The sequence below is a fragment of the Pavona decussata genome, unplaced genomic scaffold (genome assembly GCF_977016875.1).
Source record: "Pavona decussata unplaced genomic scaffold, jaPavDecu1.1 SCAFFOLD_269, whole genome shotgun sequence".
In the NCBI taxonomy this organism is placed as follows: domain Eukaryota; kingdom Metazoa; phylum Cnidaria; class Anthozoa; order Scleractinia; family Agariciidae; genus Pavona; species Pavona decussata.
In genome coordinates, this window is record NW_028145671.1 from 532,151 (window position 1) to 550,787 (window position 18,637).

The following is an 18,637-nucleotide window of genomic DNA, read 5'->3' on the forward strand; positions in this document are numbered from 1 at the left end:
CGCAACATCGTGAGATATATGTTGGTCAAGTATGTCCGGGTAATGTTCTGTAATTGATTCGATCTCGTACCCAGAGTCCTCAGACTCTTTGACCAGCGGTTGGTCGCCAGGAGAGACTGAAAATCCGGAAAAAAACGTATATTTCGCTTGGCTTCTCCGTAACTGCTTGCATTGTTTTACCCTCAGAAATCCTGCGGTTATAATATTCCAGAATCCCAGAGTCTCTCCCGACGCCAACCCGCTGACCAAAAACCCTGAGGACTCTAGGTAGGAGATTTTAACTTATTTCGCAATGTGGGAAAGGGTGTCGAGGGAGGGGTGGGGTGTGGTGGTCAATGTAGTTGGTTGCAAACGGTTAGGGAACCAAGCAATGTTTAAGGATGGAGTCTTTTTGGGGGTCTAACAGTTTGGCGTCATTCATCACCACCCCGTCACCAATATACTTGTGCACCCCTCCTTCACCCTCTCCCTTTCATCACCTCCCCCCCCCCCCCCCCCCTTGCCGCGGCCAATGACAACGGTACTGAAGAACATCCGCATTGAAACTGTCTAATGACTAGAAACAATCTTTGGCCCGTGCCTCATACAATTTAGAACATTTTCTTGTCGTCTCATGAGAAAGAACGTGAAATAACCAAATTCAAGGTTTGGTGAATTGGAATACTGTTCACAGTCCCCCTATTTTTCCGTGGGATTCTCGAGACCGGTACGCTTCAATGGAACCCCCGCCAACTTGGTTTGTAAAAGCGAACGCGATCTGGGGAGAGTGTCTAAACTACCGAGGGGAGCGGGAGTGGGTCCCAGATCGCGCTCGCTTTTACAAACCAAGATGGCAACAGCTCCATCGAAGCGTACCGGTCTCGAGAATCCCACGAAAAAATAGGGGGACTGTGAACAGTCTATGAAATACTGAGCACGAATTTTCACTCTCTTTGTTGACTTGAAGGCCGTTACTACCAAGATTTTATTTCCAGGATAGTTCAGCCACATTGTACAACATTGTAGCACTCGAGCCGGGATCACAAATGTTAGCGATAGCACTTTATCGCACAATTTCTTGTTGACGTGATGGCCTCGCCGGTAAACGGACGTTAAATTGCCCTCGGGGATAAGCTGCTTCAGGTAGGAATTTTAAAAGTCCTTTACTGGTTTCACTAAACAAGTACATGGTTGTCGCAGATAAAAATTTTTGTTGTCAGGCGGTGACTTAGATGGCCGGGTCGAGAGCCGCTCGAACCAACAACAAACTAGTTTTCAGATTATAAAAACTGTCGTCTTTTCTCCTCACTAAAACGTCAAACTTGGAGAGACATTTATTCATCCTGTTTACTTCCATGCTTTGAAATTCTGTCTTAAATTCGTTTTGTTTGTGAAATCATTCTGTTAAATAAAGAAAATCTTGTGCGATTTTAACTTAATTTGTTGTCTTCATTTCAGTCTAGGCCATCGACATCGGACAACATGCAATTTACCAGGGGTTTTGTTATTACAATAAGTAAGACTTTCATATCTTGCCTTCGAAAGTGTCACCTCGGAATTAGCTACATCTTTAGTGCCCTTCATAATTGCACTTTCTTTTATCATATTTACTTCTTCCTCAGAAACATCAACAAATCGCTAAGCGGCCATTTTGAAAATTAGTGCTCCCGTGCGAGGTGATTATAGCAGGATATGACGCAATCCTCGACCAATGAGATCAACAGAATCTCTATAATCACCTGAGTAATTATACTAATGAGTTATAATTTGAGTTAAGAAGTTAGACTTCGGTTAGTAATCGATTTCATATAATGACAATCAGAGCCTTCAGATCCTACTGGGGAAGAATTGCATTGTGGCTCCTATGGATGTACTTGAAAGGTCTCCATTGCACGCAGCTGCCCAAAATGGACACGTAAGCTGTGTGGAGGAGCTTTGCTTGTCTGAACTTGGACACATCAACGACAAGGACGAGCGCGCCCTTATTCCTCTTTATCTGGCAGCAGGGAAAAGCCACAGGTATACGGGCAATAGACCTTTATAACTGGAGTTAAAATTGTTACGTAGGCCAGGAAACAAAAAATGGTTGACACTACTGCAAGTAGCACCTTAAAGTGAGTAAAAAAGAACCAATCCTGACTTTTAAGATACCAAGGATGCAGTTCTTGCAAATTCGGCCATTTTTTGCAAATTTTGTATGGAGATGGGCAAAACTTGACCAAACGCCTGTTAAAATTTAAGACCTAACGAAACTTTATCTATATTTTTTAAAAGACAAAACTCCCAAACTAAGTTCAATGGTTATTCCTTCCCTGCATCAAATTTTATATGACCGTAATACTAGAGAAAAGATGTGCAAATGAATTCTTAAGGGGGAGGGCAAGAGCTCCAAATTTGTTTCCATGGCCAGTATCCAGTTCAGAGTATCCGTGTTCTTTAGACTTAACACTGCAAGGCCAGTTCACTAAGCACACAACTGTAAAATGGCCTATTTCGCTTCATGTATCCGGGCGTTTTCTGGTGGAATCAGGGCGATTTCATATTTTTGATGATGTCATTGTAAACTATCGTAGCAGCGTTCATTCCCCAGATGAAGTCCAGATGGTCCCATTTCTCGATGTACTTGTCGTACAGCTTGTTAGGCAGTAAAGGCAGCAGAGCTCGCATGTCAGTGGGGTCCGCTAACCAGTCGTTTTGTGCCCAGTACAAGGCCACTGGTACCGTCATGGCTGTCGCATTGTACAGGGGAGCGGTGGGCTAAATGCAAGAAATAGGGAGATTTAGAATCGCGTTGACGGCAAACGGCAAACCGTGAGATTCGCGTTTATGTTTTCTCGAAAAAAAGATGAATACATAGATAAGAATAGTGCAAAACAATTATGGCCTTTCACGCTAATTCAAAACTACTCAACTTTAGCAAGAAACTGAAAACAGCAATTGGCAATGTAGGATAAACATGGTTACGTGGTAATTTCTGCCGTTTGCCGTCCGCCATAAGCGCAATTCTAAATCTCCCTAACATTCAATGAATCAACGCAGGGGTGTTCACTGTTTTAATATGGTGTTGTGTTGTTTGAAATAATTCTAACTTGAATTTGTGGACGAAACCGTAAAGGGTAACTATGAAAGTATACGCTACAGTTTCCTACCCTTTTATTTTTCATGTTTTAAAAAATGAAATTTTGGATTTTTTAAATTCAGTGCCGCCCCTGAGGAGAGGGAAGCAGAGAAGAAAGGGTGGTGGGGAAGGTGACATGCTAAGCCTACCTGTCCGTAGTGCTCCATGTTTTTCCTCCGGCATCCATAATCGTACATTTGGAATTTATTTGATCGGACCATCTGTTGGAAGTTAATAATGGTTAATATGATTCATTTTATAGTGAATGAACATCCGGCTTTATCTTTATCTTTATCTTTATTAATCTTTGATCTTTATTTAAAAATCAGACACAACACAAGTGTGGCTTTACAATCAATGAGGAACCAAGCAAATTACAGATTACAAATTAGGTTTAAAAACATCAAGGAATAAATCCAAAATGGCATATATTCACAAAAGCCCGTTTGAAGAGTTCAGTTTTCACGCTAGGGAGTATGACAGCGTGGCCCCTATCTCTAAGATCCCTATAACGTTAAGGTGGAAGCAAGTTAAACAATACATGGCCACCTTCATTGGTGGCTCTGCTGAACAGATCACGGTCCCTATTCTTTATGGCATCAAACATTAAAAAAATCTTATTTGTACAGGAAAAACGATAGGCACACCTAATAAAGGAGTCAAACCGATCTAAAGTATTTCCCTTGAAAGGCAGAGCCCCACACTTCTTTGGACGTTTTCCTTGCCAGCACCAATGCAATCTCGTACCCAGAGTCTTCAGGCTTTTTGGTCAGCGGGGCAACGCCGGGAAGACTCTGGGGACATCGTAAAATTTGATGTCCCCAGAGTCTTCCCGGCGTTGCCCCGCTGACCAAAAAGCCTGAAGACTCTGGGTACGAGATTGGCACCAATGTGGCGAGACCTACAACAGTTATACTGCTTTAAATACATGTGGAGTGTTATCCCAGTAGTTCAGACGTGTCTAATACCCGTTAAACATATCATTAGTGATCGTAAAAATACTACACACCTGCATTTCTTTCAGAGATTTTCTCGTGGAGTTGTAGACAAAGATGGCTTTTCATTTCATACTTGCTTAGCATTTATTTTGAATGCGGTATTGAGGTTTACCCAATTGTCGTACATACCTGAGCAAAGTGGACCATGTTCTTGACTGATGTCCCTGCAGGAGTGTGCGAGTAATACACTGGAAGTCTTGTCTGTTATAAGGAAAAGAGGCAAAGAAATGCGTTTTTTTGTCGCTCAAATATAATGATCGAGGGGTGAAAAACTTGAGCACTATTCATCCTTGTGCGCCTCGATCGACGCTTGGTTTTCATGAAGGATGCAAGAGAAAGGACAGAAGGCTATACCAACAACAACAAATAAACCCATCAATGGTAACAGATAAGAGTTACAGCAAAAGCATGATGACAAATCAGAGAATGAGGCTGGAAAGGACCCTTGAAATTAGCGGCTTGCATCGATACCGATTCCTCTATTGGGTCTACCCTACGTTTGTATTTATCTCTCCGTTATCATACCATCGTCATCATCAACATCATCTATATCATTCATCATTGCATTATAATCGTTGTCAGTGTTTTCTTTATCATCTTGTTTTATAAACTTCGACAGGACAACGCAGAGACAAAGGGAACAAAAAGGTACAGCCGGGCAGAGACGCCACAACAGCACGAGCCAGTTACTGCCGCCCACAGCACATAAAATAGGCCGGGTGAAAAATCATACACTAGGAAACTGAAAACAACAGTTCATGTTCCTCGACAGGTTATGAGCTAGGTTGTACGAGGTACATATGTATTTGAACGATCGAGGGCCCTTGTGCGTAACAAAGGTTCAGAATGCCTTTGAGTGAATTGAGAGAACAGTTAATAGAGATGTCAAAGATCTTGCGCTAAGATACTCCATATCCAAGTTGTTTTGTTCCAGAAAGACGTTTGAAAGGATAAAAACTTACACTGCCTTTTAGAGGGTTGTGTTCTGGTTAGTACTGGATCTAATTTGCCTAGCCAGAGTGCGTAAGGTGGGAATCAGGAGGATTGCCTTGAATCAAACCAGTCACAGCTTTAAATTGAAGTAAAACACTATGTCCAGTTGTTCATACCAGTTGGAAATGAGGAGAAGGTCCAGTTTGATAAGCCTATCCTTATAACTTTCTTGACAGGATAAAGGCAGATTAAGAATGTAATTTGTAGCCTGTTGATTTACGTGTTCTGTCTTGCGTATCAGGCTCTTCGATCGAGGTGGCCATTCCTAGTTCCTAGGCACTAGGAAACTTAGCCAACGACGTCGGCGACGGCAGCGGCAGAGAGAACATCACAAAACAATAGGTCTTATGTTCAAACCCATTCAATATGCACGTGTTTCTACATTTTGGTTCATTTCTTTGCCGTCCTCCCCATAACAACTACTTCAAATCACCAATTGCAAGGTTTCGTGGAGAACGTGAGCCTTGTCGATGGATCTTTCACTGTTTCTCGACTTATACACCGTTCGTACAAATTAAGTTCTGTACAGTTCAACATAGTATACGAATTGAATGTCTTGGAACAATCGAGAGGTAGCTCAAATGACTTGGATTATTAAAAACTGGAACTGGCATTATGTAATGCACTTCCAGAGATTTGATAGCCATTATAACATGCTGGAGAAATAGCGGCCATTAAATTGTCTTTTGGTTGTTCTTGAAAAGCGAAAACAGCAAGATCTAGCAATATTTCGTGATTGTTCTTAATAAAACAATTATTCCACTCACGCTTGTTGCTACCTGCCATTTCATATCCAACACCTGCTCGTGGAAAAATTGTTAATTAAAAATGTTTTTCAGGTAACGTTTGCGATGGCTTGGTCGTTTTCTCTGCCTTGGCTCACTGGTTTCACACTCTCTTACTGTCGGAGCCATCCAATCATAACATTGCTTTTGCTGTCTTTTTCAGTTCTTACCTCATTAAGTTGCTTCTTATCAAAACCAGTGATGACAAAAAGAATGTCGGAACAGAATGTTTCCAAATCTTCGATGGAGCAAACATGCTTGGCCAACCAACGAATGATGAAATCGGATGGGAGGAAATCACGAATACCAAATATCTTGAACAAACCCTGTGAATAAAGGAGACAAGAAAAACACCATTCAGATTGGATTTGCTTTTAAATCTTGGCTGTCTAACTCCTGACTCCCGAGTCTGTTGGTGGCTATTCAAATAAAAGCTATCTCAGTAAGTGACAGCATTTCCCAGGGAGCTCAAACGTTTAAGTGTCTGTATCAAATTATAAAGAGTGGCCACTCTAATAAAAGCTAGCAAGTTGTACGTGCAGAGGCTATTTACATATGGAGTTTAATGTATCTCTTGCTTCTGTTTGGTTTTTTCTTTTTTTTTTTTTTTGTTACCCTAATGAAGTCATATCACGATATTTTATTCCAGAATGAATTGGAATTTGTGCGTCATGAAGGGGGACAAAGTGACGAAACGTGACGCAAGAGCATTGCACACGATGACTGTCCCCGGTAGAAATTGGAAACAAACTTATTAAAGCCAATCAGAAAACGCGTTATTTATTTGTTCCCTGTAACATTTCTCCTATGCAGTGCGAAGGGAAGAGGCATGTTCCCGCTCCATGTCCCTGTCACATGTCCCCCAGTGTTTAGTTCCAAAATTTATTTAGTCGCGATATATAAGAAGTAAAAGATTAAACATCGTAATATTCAATACCTCTATTTCATGTGAAAAATAGGCCAGGAGTTTTATAGGGCTCTTTATGTGCCCCACAGTTGCCACTGGTCCGAGAGCAAAGAACTTCTTCACCATTTTGGCCAACTCTTTGTTCCTAGAGAACTCTGCAAAAGCTATCAGGGTTCCTTGCGAATGACCGACGTAGTATATCGAGGATTGTGAAGTCTTTGTTGCGACGAATTTCAACATGGCGGGAAGGTCGTGACTAGCCATCTCATCCCAGCTGCAGAAGAAATAACACGAATTAACCAAAAGCGCAACAGAGAGGTCGGACTAGATTCGGAGACAATAGGTATCTTGGTTGATGCGGGCCTGAATGAAAGATAGTTGTATCTTTTTAGTCAGTGACAGGTATACTCGGGAAAAGAAAATCTGAGTTTTCCCAACCATTGCTGAACTTATAGACCCTGTGCAAAAATAATAAAACAGGAATGCCCCAAGGAACTGCGCTCAAGCAATTCAATTAGATTAGTGGTCCCGACCGAAAATGGCACTCTCCAAGATAATGCGTCGAAACTATTGAACAATCTACCAAAAACTATTAAGAACTGTAAAGATTACAGAACTCTTCTAAGACTCTCAGAAATTTTTTTAAGAAACAGAGTAGAAAGCAATTAGTTAGTTCTACTGTAATTGGTTTACGTTGATCCTGTTTCTACTGTAAAATCTGTAAATAACTTAATTTGATTTAGTTTGTAATTGCAGTTATGTAATTTAACAGGGAAGAGCCACCCAGTGGATCTGTTGATGAACCATTATTATTATTATTATTATTATTATTATTATTATTATCATCATCATCATCATCATCATCATCATCATCATCATCATCATCATCATCATTATTATTATTATTATTATTATTATTTAATAGCTGAAATTTCAATATTCTTTTGTTTGCATTCTAATTAGCCTTACTAACCTCGTTATTGGGTTCTAAAGTGACAAGATATTTCACCTTGAAGGAGGCTAGTGAGGCTAATTTGAATGCAGACAAAACAATATTAAAATGTCGGCCATTTCGTGCACAGGATCTATGACCTCCTACCTACTATTTCGAGATTGAAATCCTGGCTGCAGAATGCGGGATGTTTGTCCCATGTACCTAGTTTAATGTCCAAGCTCCTATGTGTTTCCTGTAGCTCAGTGGTAGAGCATCCGAACTAGCTGATAATCGAAAGGTCATGGTTTCGATTACCGTCAGAGAGTCAGATTTGTCTCTACCCCATGCTCGGAACAATCGTCAAATAATTTATCTTTTCTATATCATTTCTCGAGCTTAAAATTTTGGTATCTTACTTTCTTTCTTTCTTTAAAAATACACAGCAAGTTTTGGCATTGGTTATCCTGGTAGTATACCGGACACTTGTCACCTGTGAACTCAGTAAACGGCCAGGCTCGTGAAGAGGTCCAAGAAGGTCAGTCGGCCTAGCGCCTTGGATACCATGACCGTGCTCGTTCCCTGGTGAAAAACCTCACAAGATCTTTAAAGATCTTCAAAGACCTGCCAAAGATCTTTAAAGATAAAGATCCTCAAAGGATCCTTATAGGATCTTTGAAGATCCTCCAAAGATCTTCAAAGATCCTGCATTTGCAAGATCTTGTTATACTATCTGCAAAGATCCTCAAGGAATTGGTAAGGATCTTGCAAGGATCTTTGTAAGATCCTTGCAAAGTTTCCTGCGAAGATCTTTGCAAGGATCCTTCAAGATCCTCAAAGATTTGATGAGGATCTTTGAAGAATCTTACAAAGATCCTTTTAAAGATCTTGCATAGATCTTTGCAAGGATCCTTCAGGATCCTCAAGGATTTAATGAGGATCTTTGAAGAATCTTACAAAGATCCTTTTAAAGATCTTGCAAAGATCTTTGCAAGGATCCTCCAGGATCCTCAAGGATTTAATGAGGATCTTTGAAGAATCTTACAAAGATCCTTTTAAAGATCTTGCATAGATCTTTGCAAGGATCCTTCAGGATCCTCAAGGATTTAATGAGGATCTTTGAAGAATCTTACAAAGACCCTTATAAAGATCTTGCAAAGATCTTTGCAAGGATCCTTCAGGATCATTAAGGATTTAATGAGGATCTTTGAAGAATCTTACAAAGATCCTTTTAAAGATCTTGCAAAGATCTTTGCCAGGATCCTCAAGGATTTAATGAGGATCTTTAAAGAATCTTAGAAAGATCCTTTTAAAGATCCTGCAAAGATCTTTGCCAGGATCCTTCAGGATCCTCAAGGATTTAATGAGGATCTTTGAAGAATCTTAAAAAGATCCTTTCAAAGATCTTGCAAGAGATCTTTGCCAAAATCTTCAACGATTTAATAAGGATCCCTCGAAGATCTTGCAAAGATCTTTGTCAGGATCCTTAGGAATCCTAAAGGATTTTTAAATTAAGCTGAATATCTTTGACGGATCTTAAAAGGATCCTTGATAGTAAGGATCTTGCAAAGACCTTTGTCAGGATCCTTCATGAGCTTCAAGGATTTAATGAGGATGTTTGCAAGACCCCTATGATAAATAGAAAAAAACGGTGATGGAAAATAAAAGGCCATTTCACTTGCAATTACAGTGTAGGCATTTGGTAATTTATTTTATTAATCAATAAGACCGTTTATTCCAATACACTTCGCAGTCCGAAGACTGAATTGCGTGTACAAATAATTAAATTGTATGAAACTGAAAAACGTAATATATACAAAATATAGAAAAAAGTTCTTAATTACAGGTAACATATAATAAAGAAGAATGCATAGAACTATGCGAGAGGAAAAAGGACATTAAACAACTACCGGTATGTACTACTACTAATGACTAATAATAAAAGAGTTCTTTTAACGATTGGTCTTGCACACCGGAATTATAAAACGATTATTGCTCCTAAGCTTGTGGGATGAAAGGGCAGGTGGAGGCAGCAAATTTGAGAGTTTGTGGTTTCTTGATGAAGATATAGAGTTAAAAAAGTTTGTTCGAAAGAAAGTCACATCGGGCATACAATGTTGGTAGATCTGCCCGCTTTAGTAACAAATACATTTGTCACATTTCAAAATAAGAAATTATCAAAATTTTGTTTCTACTGAGTTTGAGCTTCCAGGGTAAATAATTATACCTTAAAGGTGTTGAAAAGGACAGACTGTTCACTAAAACTCTGAAAGTTGCAATAATGCAATGTCATCAATACTGCTGTGTTTTTGCTTGGAACTATTGCTTGGATGTCTCAGAGAAACGGGTACATGGAATATGGAATTTTGTTTTGGCAATTTGAATTTGTGATATGTTGCACCAAGATTCCTGCTTGATATGGCTTCCCACCAAAGGATATAATTCAATAGACAAATAAATAAGTTTACTCAGCTGATTGTCTGATCAGTGCTTGTCATGCAGCATGAAAGTGTCTTAGTGATACTCAGACTCAGTAATTCATTCTTATAAATAAAAAGTGATTTCCAATAGCTAAAAGTTTGCTCACAGTCTTCATCAAATGATTACCCTGTCGCTTTCTTGCACAATACTTCTTTTATAAAGGAAAAAAGGAAACCACTGGGCCAAGAGCGGCAGCCATCTTGGATTTCCATCAGACTTGGAAGACTGGGCACGAACAAAGCCAAATTTGGTCAGCAGCTATACACTGCAGGCTCGCAGAAAGGCCGTTTCTTTTGGATTTTAGTAGGACTCAAGAAACCAAGGCACATTTCCTCGGTTTTTTCTTCTTTTAAGCTTTAAAATGATGGCTTCAAGCAACACAATGTGGACAACTACTTTTTAGAAACAGGTAGGCTTTAATATCAATGATTTTGATAAAAGACTGGCTTGAAAATGTATTATGCACAATTCAACCAAACGAATGCATGTGCTTCTGTGAATTTAGCTACAACTGTCATCTGATCTCGGTTGTCGAGGTACCCATTTCCTATTTATTTTTAAAATAGAACATTTACAAACGTTTTTATGGGGTAAGTTTGTAGTTTTAGCGCAAGTTGAAATGAACAATCGAATGATTGTAGTTGTACTGGGAATCAATTGCAAGCTTTATTTGTGTGGTGACTTATCCGGTCGAGTATAACATTACTTTAATTTGCCTGTGATTTGATTGAAGTTGAAGGTCAGTTTGTGGAGTATTATAATACCCACATGTACAATAAAAGGGCCCCATGCGTTAAAAACGAATGTGAGCACTGTAATCACACAGAAGAACTGACTAAAGTGCATGATTTTCTCTCTTTTTGCGGTAGAATTTCAACTCAATGTTGTTGTCAAGGCCGAGACTCAAGACTGCAGCTTCAGAGTGTGTGAAGTCACCAAATCCTGCTCAATAAGCTAAGTCACTTGTAAGCAGGGGAGCCTATTTTCAACTGATTTAATAAGGTTATGAATTGTGACTTCTACTACTATATATACTACTCAGGAACAATGAAAAAATAAAATTTTGTAACTTTGAGTCTTGATCATTACTTGATGTCTGATAGTTTAATAGAAAATTAGAGGGTCAAATTGTTTTGATCATGTAAGTTACAAGCAAATTGGTAATTTTTTGTCTTTTAGCACTGTGTTTGCACAATTATTATGCCTACCAAATTTTTATAGTAGCACAACATTTGCTGATGTTGTGATTGCACTGTTTTGTTACATTATTTATTGTCTAGAATATAGTTATTCCACATTTTGTGGGTCATCACGAGGGAAAAACTACAATTTTTCTGAGCCAATATAAATGTGTTAAAGTTGTGCAGACAAGGCAGTAACTTTTCAGTTTTGTTAAAGGCTGATAATTTAGACAGGGATATTGACTTGCACTAATGTTGTGAACAACATCTGTTGAAATTTGTTGCACTGTGTAGCCTTGTCATTAGAACTTTTGTACATAATCAGAGCTTGCTATAAGTTATTGTTTTTCTGTTATTATATTTTCTTGTACTAACCGTTTTCACTGGAAATTGTCAAACCAATTTTTAGAATAAAAATTATTACAGTTTCTTGTACATTAACATTAGGATCGTGATCACCCAGGCTTCAAGTTGTAGTCAAAATTTTGTCCATCATGGTTGAGGTAAAATATCCATCTGCTGAATATTATTCTTTCACAATACATATTAAAAGTTATGTTTCCATTTCTGATTTTATTTACACAAGTTATTTTGTATTGATTTAGCACTGTAGACCTACATTTATATACAAACAAATTCCTGAATCTTAACTAAAATAAGTTAGGGATTGTTCAATAAAATTATCCCATTTATGACATGCTGATGTTCTTTTTTATCTACATACTACATGTACATTCTCAACAGCTTATTCTGAGACTCACCGGAAATTTCAGTCAGAAATGTTCTTGTGATTTTGGAAAGTTCAAAGTAGTACAAGGTCTTGCAAAGGTTCATTCAAGATCCTTGAAGATCTTTTGAAAGATTATTGAAGATCTTCAAAGATCTTGGCAAGAGCTGCAAAGGATCCTGTAGGATCCTTGAAGATCTTTGGCAAGGTTATTGAAGATCCTCAAAGATCTTGAAAAGGTCTGCAAAGGATCCTTGAAAATCCTTTTAAGATCTTTGGCAACATAATTGAAGATCCTCAAAGATCTTGGCAAGTTCTGCAAAGGATCTTTGCAGATCCTCAAAGATCCTGGAAAGATCTGCAAAGGATCCTTAAAGATCTTGACAAGATCTGCAAGGATCCTTAAGGATCTTTGAGGATCCTCAAAGATCTTGGCCAAGATCTTCAAAGATCTTGGCAAGAAAGTTGAGGATCCTTAAGGATCTTGGCAAGGATTTTTGAGGATCCTTAAAGATCTTTGCAAGATTGTTTAAGGATCCTTAAAGATCTTCATAAGGATCCTTGCAGATCTTCATGAAGATCTTTGAGGATCTTTAAAGATCCTCAAAAGATTTTCACCAGGGTTCTCCGTTTTCTTTTCAAAATGAAAATATTGATTAAAACTTCTTTTGCGATTCAATTTGAATCTTCCCCGCTACAACGGTGAAGTTGGGTGGATCGATACTCTCTAAAAAAGAACCCCATTTGAAGGGGAGCGCTTCAAGTTCTCGGAATTCAAAATAGTCTCGTATGTAGCCAAAAAAGATTTGAACAAAGTTGAATTCTTGTGCCCGGACAGCTTGATCGGAGACTATATCTATCTATGGGGAGTTAAAGCAACGACGACGGCAACGGTAAGGACAACGCCACAAAACAATCGCTCTGCACGTGCGTTTTGCATTTTGGTACATTACTTTGCCGTCTTCTGCAAAACAACAACTTGAAATGACTACATTTAAGGTTTTGTGGAGAACGTCAACAGACTACGGTGAATTTTTTCATTTTCTTTCTTAACTTGTACGCCAAGTCCTACCAATTTGGTTCCTGGATAATTCGCTATTTTTGTAAAAGTTGAGAGAGTTGACTTGAAATAATCGGGAAGTAGCACAAATGAAATAAAGTTCTATTTTCAGGTAACGTTTTCGTTGCCGTCGTGATTGCTTAAGCTCGATCTCTTATTTATATAAAGAACAAAAACTTTACCTAAAATTCCAAAATGCATCAGAGTGGACTGAAAACTTGACATGACGAAGACCATACGTATTTCCTCGAACATTGCCCAGCCAGACATCAAATCCTGCGTCAGCCAGAATGAAGCCAAAACTTTCGTTCGGCAAGTTTGTCACCCAGTTTGACGAGGAGCATAGGAGACCGTGTTGAAGGAATATAACAGGCTTTGGGCCATCAGTGGAATTCTGTTGGACCTGTTTTCTTCCTGCAGGTATTCTCTGTATGTAAATGATGTAGCCGTCCTCTGTAACAACGCTGTACTCCTCCGCCGGGTACCCGTTGTAACGAATTATCTGGGTCTGGAAAAACATTATTATTGGTAACTGTCTAAGTTTTAGCGTGTTATTTGGCTAGTTCTTGCTTTCAGCAAGATTATAGAATGATAAAAGTCGGACAGCTGACAACACTTTCCTCGGTTTTGCCAAACTTTCAACACTATCTAGACTGGGGGAATTCTGCAAGCCAGTGAAGACTAACAGTTTAAAACGTTTGCAACTTTTTTGGTGTTGTGGTTTACTGAATTTGATGTAACTGTGGCAACCAAACTTTGACAGGCACGTTTTTCCGAAATAGGAATATTCCTGCAATGGAAAAAGATTGACCGTATATTTTAAGAGCCCACCAGATGAAAATACCCGGATTGATGCATGTTAGAGCTCTTACTCTTCCTCCCTAATTTTTTTTCGTCGAATTTTTCCCGCCGTTTCCTGCCGTTAATTTCCTCGTCCGACTATCCGCCTCTGGGTCTCCGAGAAAACTCGACTACGTTAAAAGCCGTACAAGACGCGTAAATTTTTGTGTATTAAAAAGAGCGGATTGCTTTTATCGTATTTATGTCTTGTCTTCTTATTCTTTTCATGTTTTTAAACATGAAAAACATGTTTAATGGTTGAATTGGTAAGTATAAATTCAAACCACCAAATGGAGTTCTCATTTTCGTTCAGAATAACATTTTAAACATGTTTTAATGGTGAAAAACAAAAACAGTAGACTCTTCTGTTACGGGCTATCTGTCTTCGTTATATCGGAGTTTGGCAAATAATTGCTTTGATAATTTTTGAGAAGTTAACAAATAGATGCAAATGCAAAGTGGACAAAGTGGCTTAAATGATAATATGATGACATATGTCAACAAATAACAAGCTGTTGACAGAAATGTCCCGTTCGGACACTTCTGTTGGTCTGTCTTGCAGGAAGACATTTATTCGTGTATCGGGTTGCATTTCAAGTTTGGGCTCATGGATTGTGTTCGTAGTAACGGGGATTTCGTTATGCCATAATGAAAAATTGTCGGACCATTTTAAACTGTATTTACATTTTTTTGGTCGGAAAATCTGCGTGACTTGTAGCGCGACTGCGAAAACGATAAAAGAAATTACTAAAGAAAGATTGGAAAAAAATGCCGCTTTATTCATTCTTCAATTATAGGAGCGAAGGAATTATCTGGAGAATTTGAAAGGCTGTGGATCACTGGATTTCCAGATGGTGTTACTTGGGTGACGTCACAAATTTTTATTAGCCCATGACTTTCGCTTTTCTGGGGGGCAATGGTGAAAAATGTTCATAATTTAAAAACAAAAACTTCACATGACGACTTTATTACTCCTACCCCTACTCTGAAGTAACCTCAGTGAAAATCTGTTATCTGCCTCATTAAAAGAACGCCTTAGAAATGTTTAAAAATGTATTTTAATAATTCAGTACTGTGCCCTTGACACGAAAACTTCAATCATTTTTACTGCGTCAGTTTAATATCGAGCGACAATCGGAGTAAAATTTCGTGGAAACATTTCAGAAAACGATGGAAAACTTTTACTATTGATACGTAAGCAATATTATTGCTTTACAAGTAAGTGCTTCAAGTCTCACCGAAAGTATTAATAGAAATCCCCACCGGTCAGCTCAGTACTAACTAAACCGGCTGCAAAACCGTTGGTTTATCAGTCTTGAAATGTTCATGTACCAAGACTTTCTGCGACGTTAGGAATTAGAACGAAATACCAAACGACACAAGCTACAAAATTTGTTTCGATCCTCGTCATCGCACTTATTTTGCCTGTTTCAACATAGTTGAACAAACATCCGTCACACAATCAAGCTTTGGTTCACGTATTTTCTCAACAAGTACTATAATAACCCATTACTGAGGTGTCGTTTATCAGCGTAATATTGACTTTTTTTTTAAATCTCGAACTTTTCAAATTTTTAATTTTGCACTCTCATGATACCAGTGCAGCTAGGAGACGAAAGGGCAAACATTATCATCTTGAGCTAAATTCACAGACTTACCACATTCATGTTGGTTTCGGGTGAACACTGTTCGCGGTTCGAAACCTCAACAGCTACAACAGCAGCCAGCATTATGAATACAGAGCACAACACGACAATCGAAGTAACAGACATGTCTTAAGAGTATTTTACAAACGGAATATCTCAGATGCTGTGACTCACAATGTTCTGTTCGATCTGACACCAGGCGATACTAAAACCACGCGACGGATTTTTCTGTTTTGTGTGACAGCTCGTGATCTCCTTGTGCCGGCGGCTTGCATTAGCAAGCCTCAGCGTCATCGAGTTTTTCGCATTTTTCCCGGCCTGTAGTCTTCTAGCCTCGCACGTTTTTTCTTTCTCTTTTTTCTCTGAAAACTCGCGCAGAATACGACGTGCAGCGAGCTAAAATAGCGAGAAATGCAGAAAACTCGCTAAACACTGAGATAAAAACCGAAAACAATAGCATTTACAAGTACGACTGTCTGGAAACGCAACAGTCCCGCCCGAACCTGTTAACTAGTAACAATTCCGAAACAGAATATAGTAGGCGTATAATAAATCGGAGAGAGGGAAAGAGAGCGAGGAAAGGTGAGAGAAGAACACACGAACAGTTTGAGAAGATCTTCGCGTCAAAAAAATGTAGTACATTCCTGTATATCAGCCACAATAGACAATAGTATGTAATTTTCAGTTTCAATGAAGTTCATGATATATGCTTAGTCTGACGTGGCAACTGTCGGACGTACAGTAACGAGGTTAACTTTGAATGTGGCTTTCTCAGGGTGCCTGCATTGAAGACATTGAATGTATGGTCTTTTCATCAGACCGAAAAAACTTTTGAAACTAAGGAAAGCTACGAAAGTCGACGGCTGACTATATTATTTATTTAGCCGGATTGAAATGTCTTAGCTTCGTTTACCCACTGAGCTGTTTGCAGGGTGGCGTGAATTCGGGAGACTACTCACCTATGAGAGCCGAATAAGTACACGGCTGCTGTCAATGGAATTGTTTATTTTGCAAAGACTAAGGCCCGGTTACGGACGTTTAACTAAGATTAAGTCAAGCGGCAAAAATTGGCGCTCGGATTCTTAGTGGCGGAAAATGGACGACTCTCCTATGCCGGCAACATCAGTGCCGCCTTAATCCGGCAGAAAAACAAGTCGTGAGTCCCTTCAAAATTACCTCGAATCATGACGCAATAAAAGTCGACCAATCTTCTTCTCCACATCACCGTGAAATATATGTTGGTCACGTTGCAGGTCTACGTGTCTCAAGTATGAGTCCTCAGGCCATTTGGCCAGTGGATGGTCGCCAGAAGAGACTGTGGAAAATCGAAAAAATACATATTTTTCTTGGCTGCTCCGTAACGGCTTGCATTGTTTTACCACAGAAATCCTGCCGTAATAAAATTTCAGTACCAGAGTACCCCCGCGTCTCTCCCGGCGCCCACCCACTGTCCAAAAAACCTAAGGACTCTGGGGACGAGATTGCAACTTATTTCGCAATGTGGGCAAGGAGGGAGGGGTGGTCAGTGTAACGTAGTTAGCTGCAAGCTAAAAGTTTGGCATCATTTATCACCACCCCGCCACCTGTGTACTCCTCTTTCACCCTTCCCCTTTCATCCCCTTCCCTCCCCCTCCTGCGGCCGATGGCAACAGTAAACAAGAGCACCCGCGCTGACCAAATTCAAGGTTTTATGAATTAGAAGAGTTGGCAGATGACAGTGAATTTTCACTCTCTTTGTTGACTCGAACGCCGTTACTACCAAGAATTTATTTTTAGGAGAGTTCAGCCACATTGAACAAGTCTAAACAATTAGAATAATTGCGGAATACCTTAACATGAATTTGTATTTTGAAGTTATGTTTTCGTTGGCATTGCCGGCCGGCGTCAGCAAAGCTGCCCTTGGCTCTGCTCGAGAGCATGCTGGGGGATACACCACGAGGAACGAAAACAAACAATCCGTCCTTCTTTGATAAATATGGTAGTTTCAAATTTTCCGCCGTTATTCGTCGCATTTGCAAGTATATATTTCCAGTTACGATTATTATAAGACAACGATAAAGTTCACTGACTCATGGGGCTACTGAATATTCACTCGAATCCTTTTTGTTTTCTTCCCTTTCTTTCTGACTTCGCCCTTTCATTCTATTTCATTTCTCTCTCTTCCTCGGCTTTAATAAGACGATATAGACTGAAGCAGGGATAGGTTGAGGGTAAAACAAAACATCATTGTTATGCAAAAGTTTACGTCAATACAAAGGTCTGTCATTTAAAAAAATATATATCTAAAGCGCCAGAACAAACGTCCTTTGCGACCGCCCAGTCACAGCGGTTTCTAAACCACCACCTAAAAAGTTCGCGTTTAGTTTTCCTCGTCAGTCTTTTCCGAGACTATTCCACCATGGCAAAATCTCTTGGAAAGGAAAACAGAAAAGGCACAGAGCACAATGATAACGTCTTACTTTCGAGACGAAAACCTCTGTCATCTAATGATGCGGGTAGCCCAAAGATTAGTTTTCAACCAGAGTTTTTCTCCGAGGCCATCGAGTTGAGTTCTTCTTTTTCTCCTCCAATGTTCAACTTCGCGGGGCCTACGGCAAGCTATCCGCGAGAAGAAAGTAGCCTACCTGTGGCAGTATTCTGAAGCAGGATACGATTTGAATGTTGTTGACACCGCTGGATTTACACCGTTGCATCACGCCGCTAGTGAAAACAGCGCTGAAGTTGTTTCTATGTTGTTGGATTGCCAGGCGAATGTTGACTTTCAGGGACACCAATTACTGACTCCTCTGCATGTGGCCGTTCGGTAAGTAGTTGCAACTATGCGTTTAAGAATTGTGTTGCTTTGTAGGCTTCAGAGCGGTCATTGCAATTTGGCCTACCGTTTGATTACTGACTCGACAGTCATTTATCATGCAGTATCATTTTGCATTTAAAACTTAAGGTCTTGTGTAGGCTTCAGAGCAGCCACAGCAATCTTGCATTGAAACTTAC

The 18,637-nt window shown here is 39.5% G+C and overlaps 1 protein-coding gene and 1 long non-coding RNA gene across 3 annotated transcripts; one reads left to right on the top strand and one right to left on the bottom strand.

Moving 5' to 3' along the window:
* Nucleotides 1–899: 899 nt before the first annotated feature.
* Nucleotides 900–18,485, bottom strand: LOC146455835 (gastric triacylglycerol lipase-like). 2 transcript variants are annotated; one of them, XM_085093807.1, is made up of 7 exons: nt 18,271–18,485; nt 13,343–13,668; nt 6,811–7,054; nt 6,044–6,199; nt 4,225–4,296; nt 3,247–3,318; nt 900–2,736 (listed from the first exon to the last, which is right to left on the bottom strand). In XM_085093807.1, exons 1-7 carry the CDS (start codon nt 18,337–18,339, stop codon nt 2,506–2,508), a joined length of 1,170 nt encoding a protein of 389 aa, XP_084949933.1. In that variant the 5' UTR covers nt 18,340–18,485; the 3' UTR covers nt 900–2,505. The 2 variants fall into 2 exon arrangements, with proteins under 2 accessions (XP_084949933.1, XP_084949932.1); XM_085093806.1 differs by lacking the exon at nt 18,271–18,485 and adding an exon at nt 15,659–15,902 and having other exon boundaries at nt 901–2,736.
* On the top strand, nt 9,633–11,267 carry LOC146455836 (uncharacterized). Its single transcript, XR_014858947.1, has 2 exons — nt 9,633–10,601; nt 11,062–11,267. It is a non-coding gene; the product is annotated as an uncharacterized LOC146455836 (long non-coding RNA).
* Nucleotides 18,486–18,637: the final 152 nt, after the last annotated feature.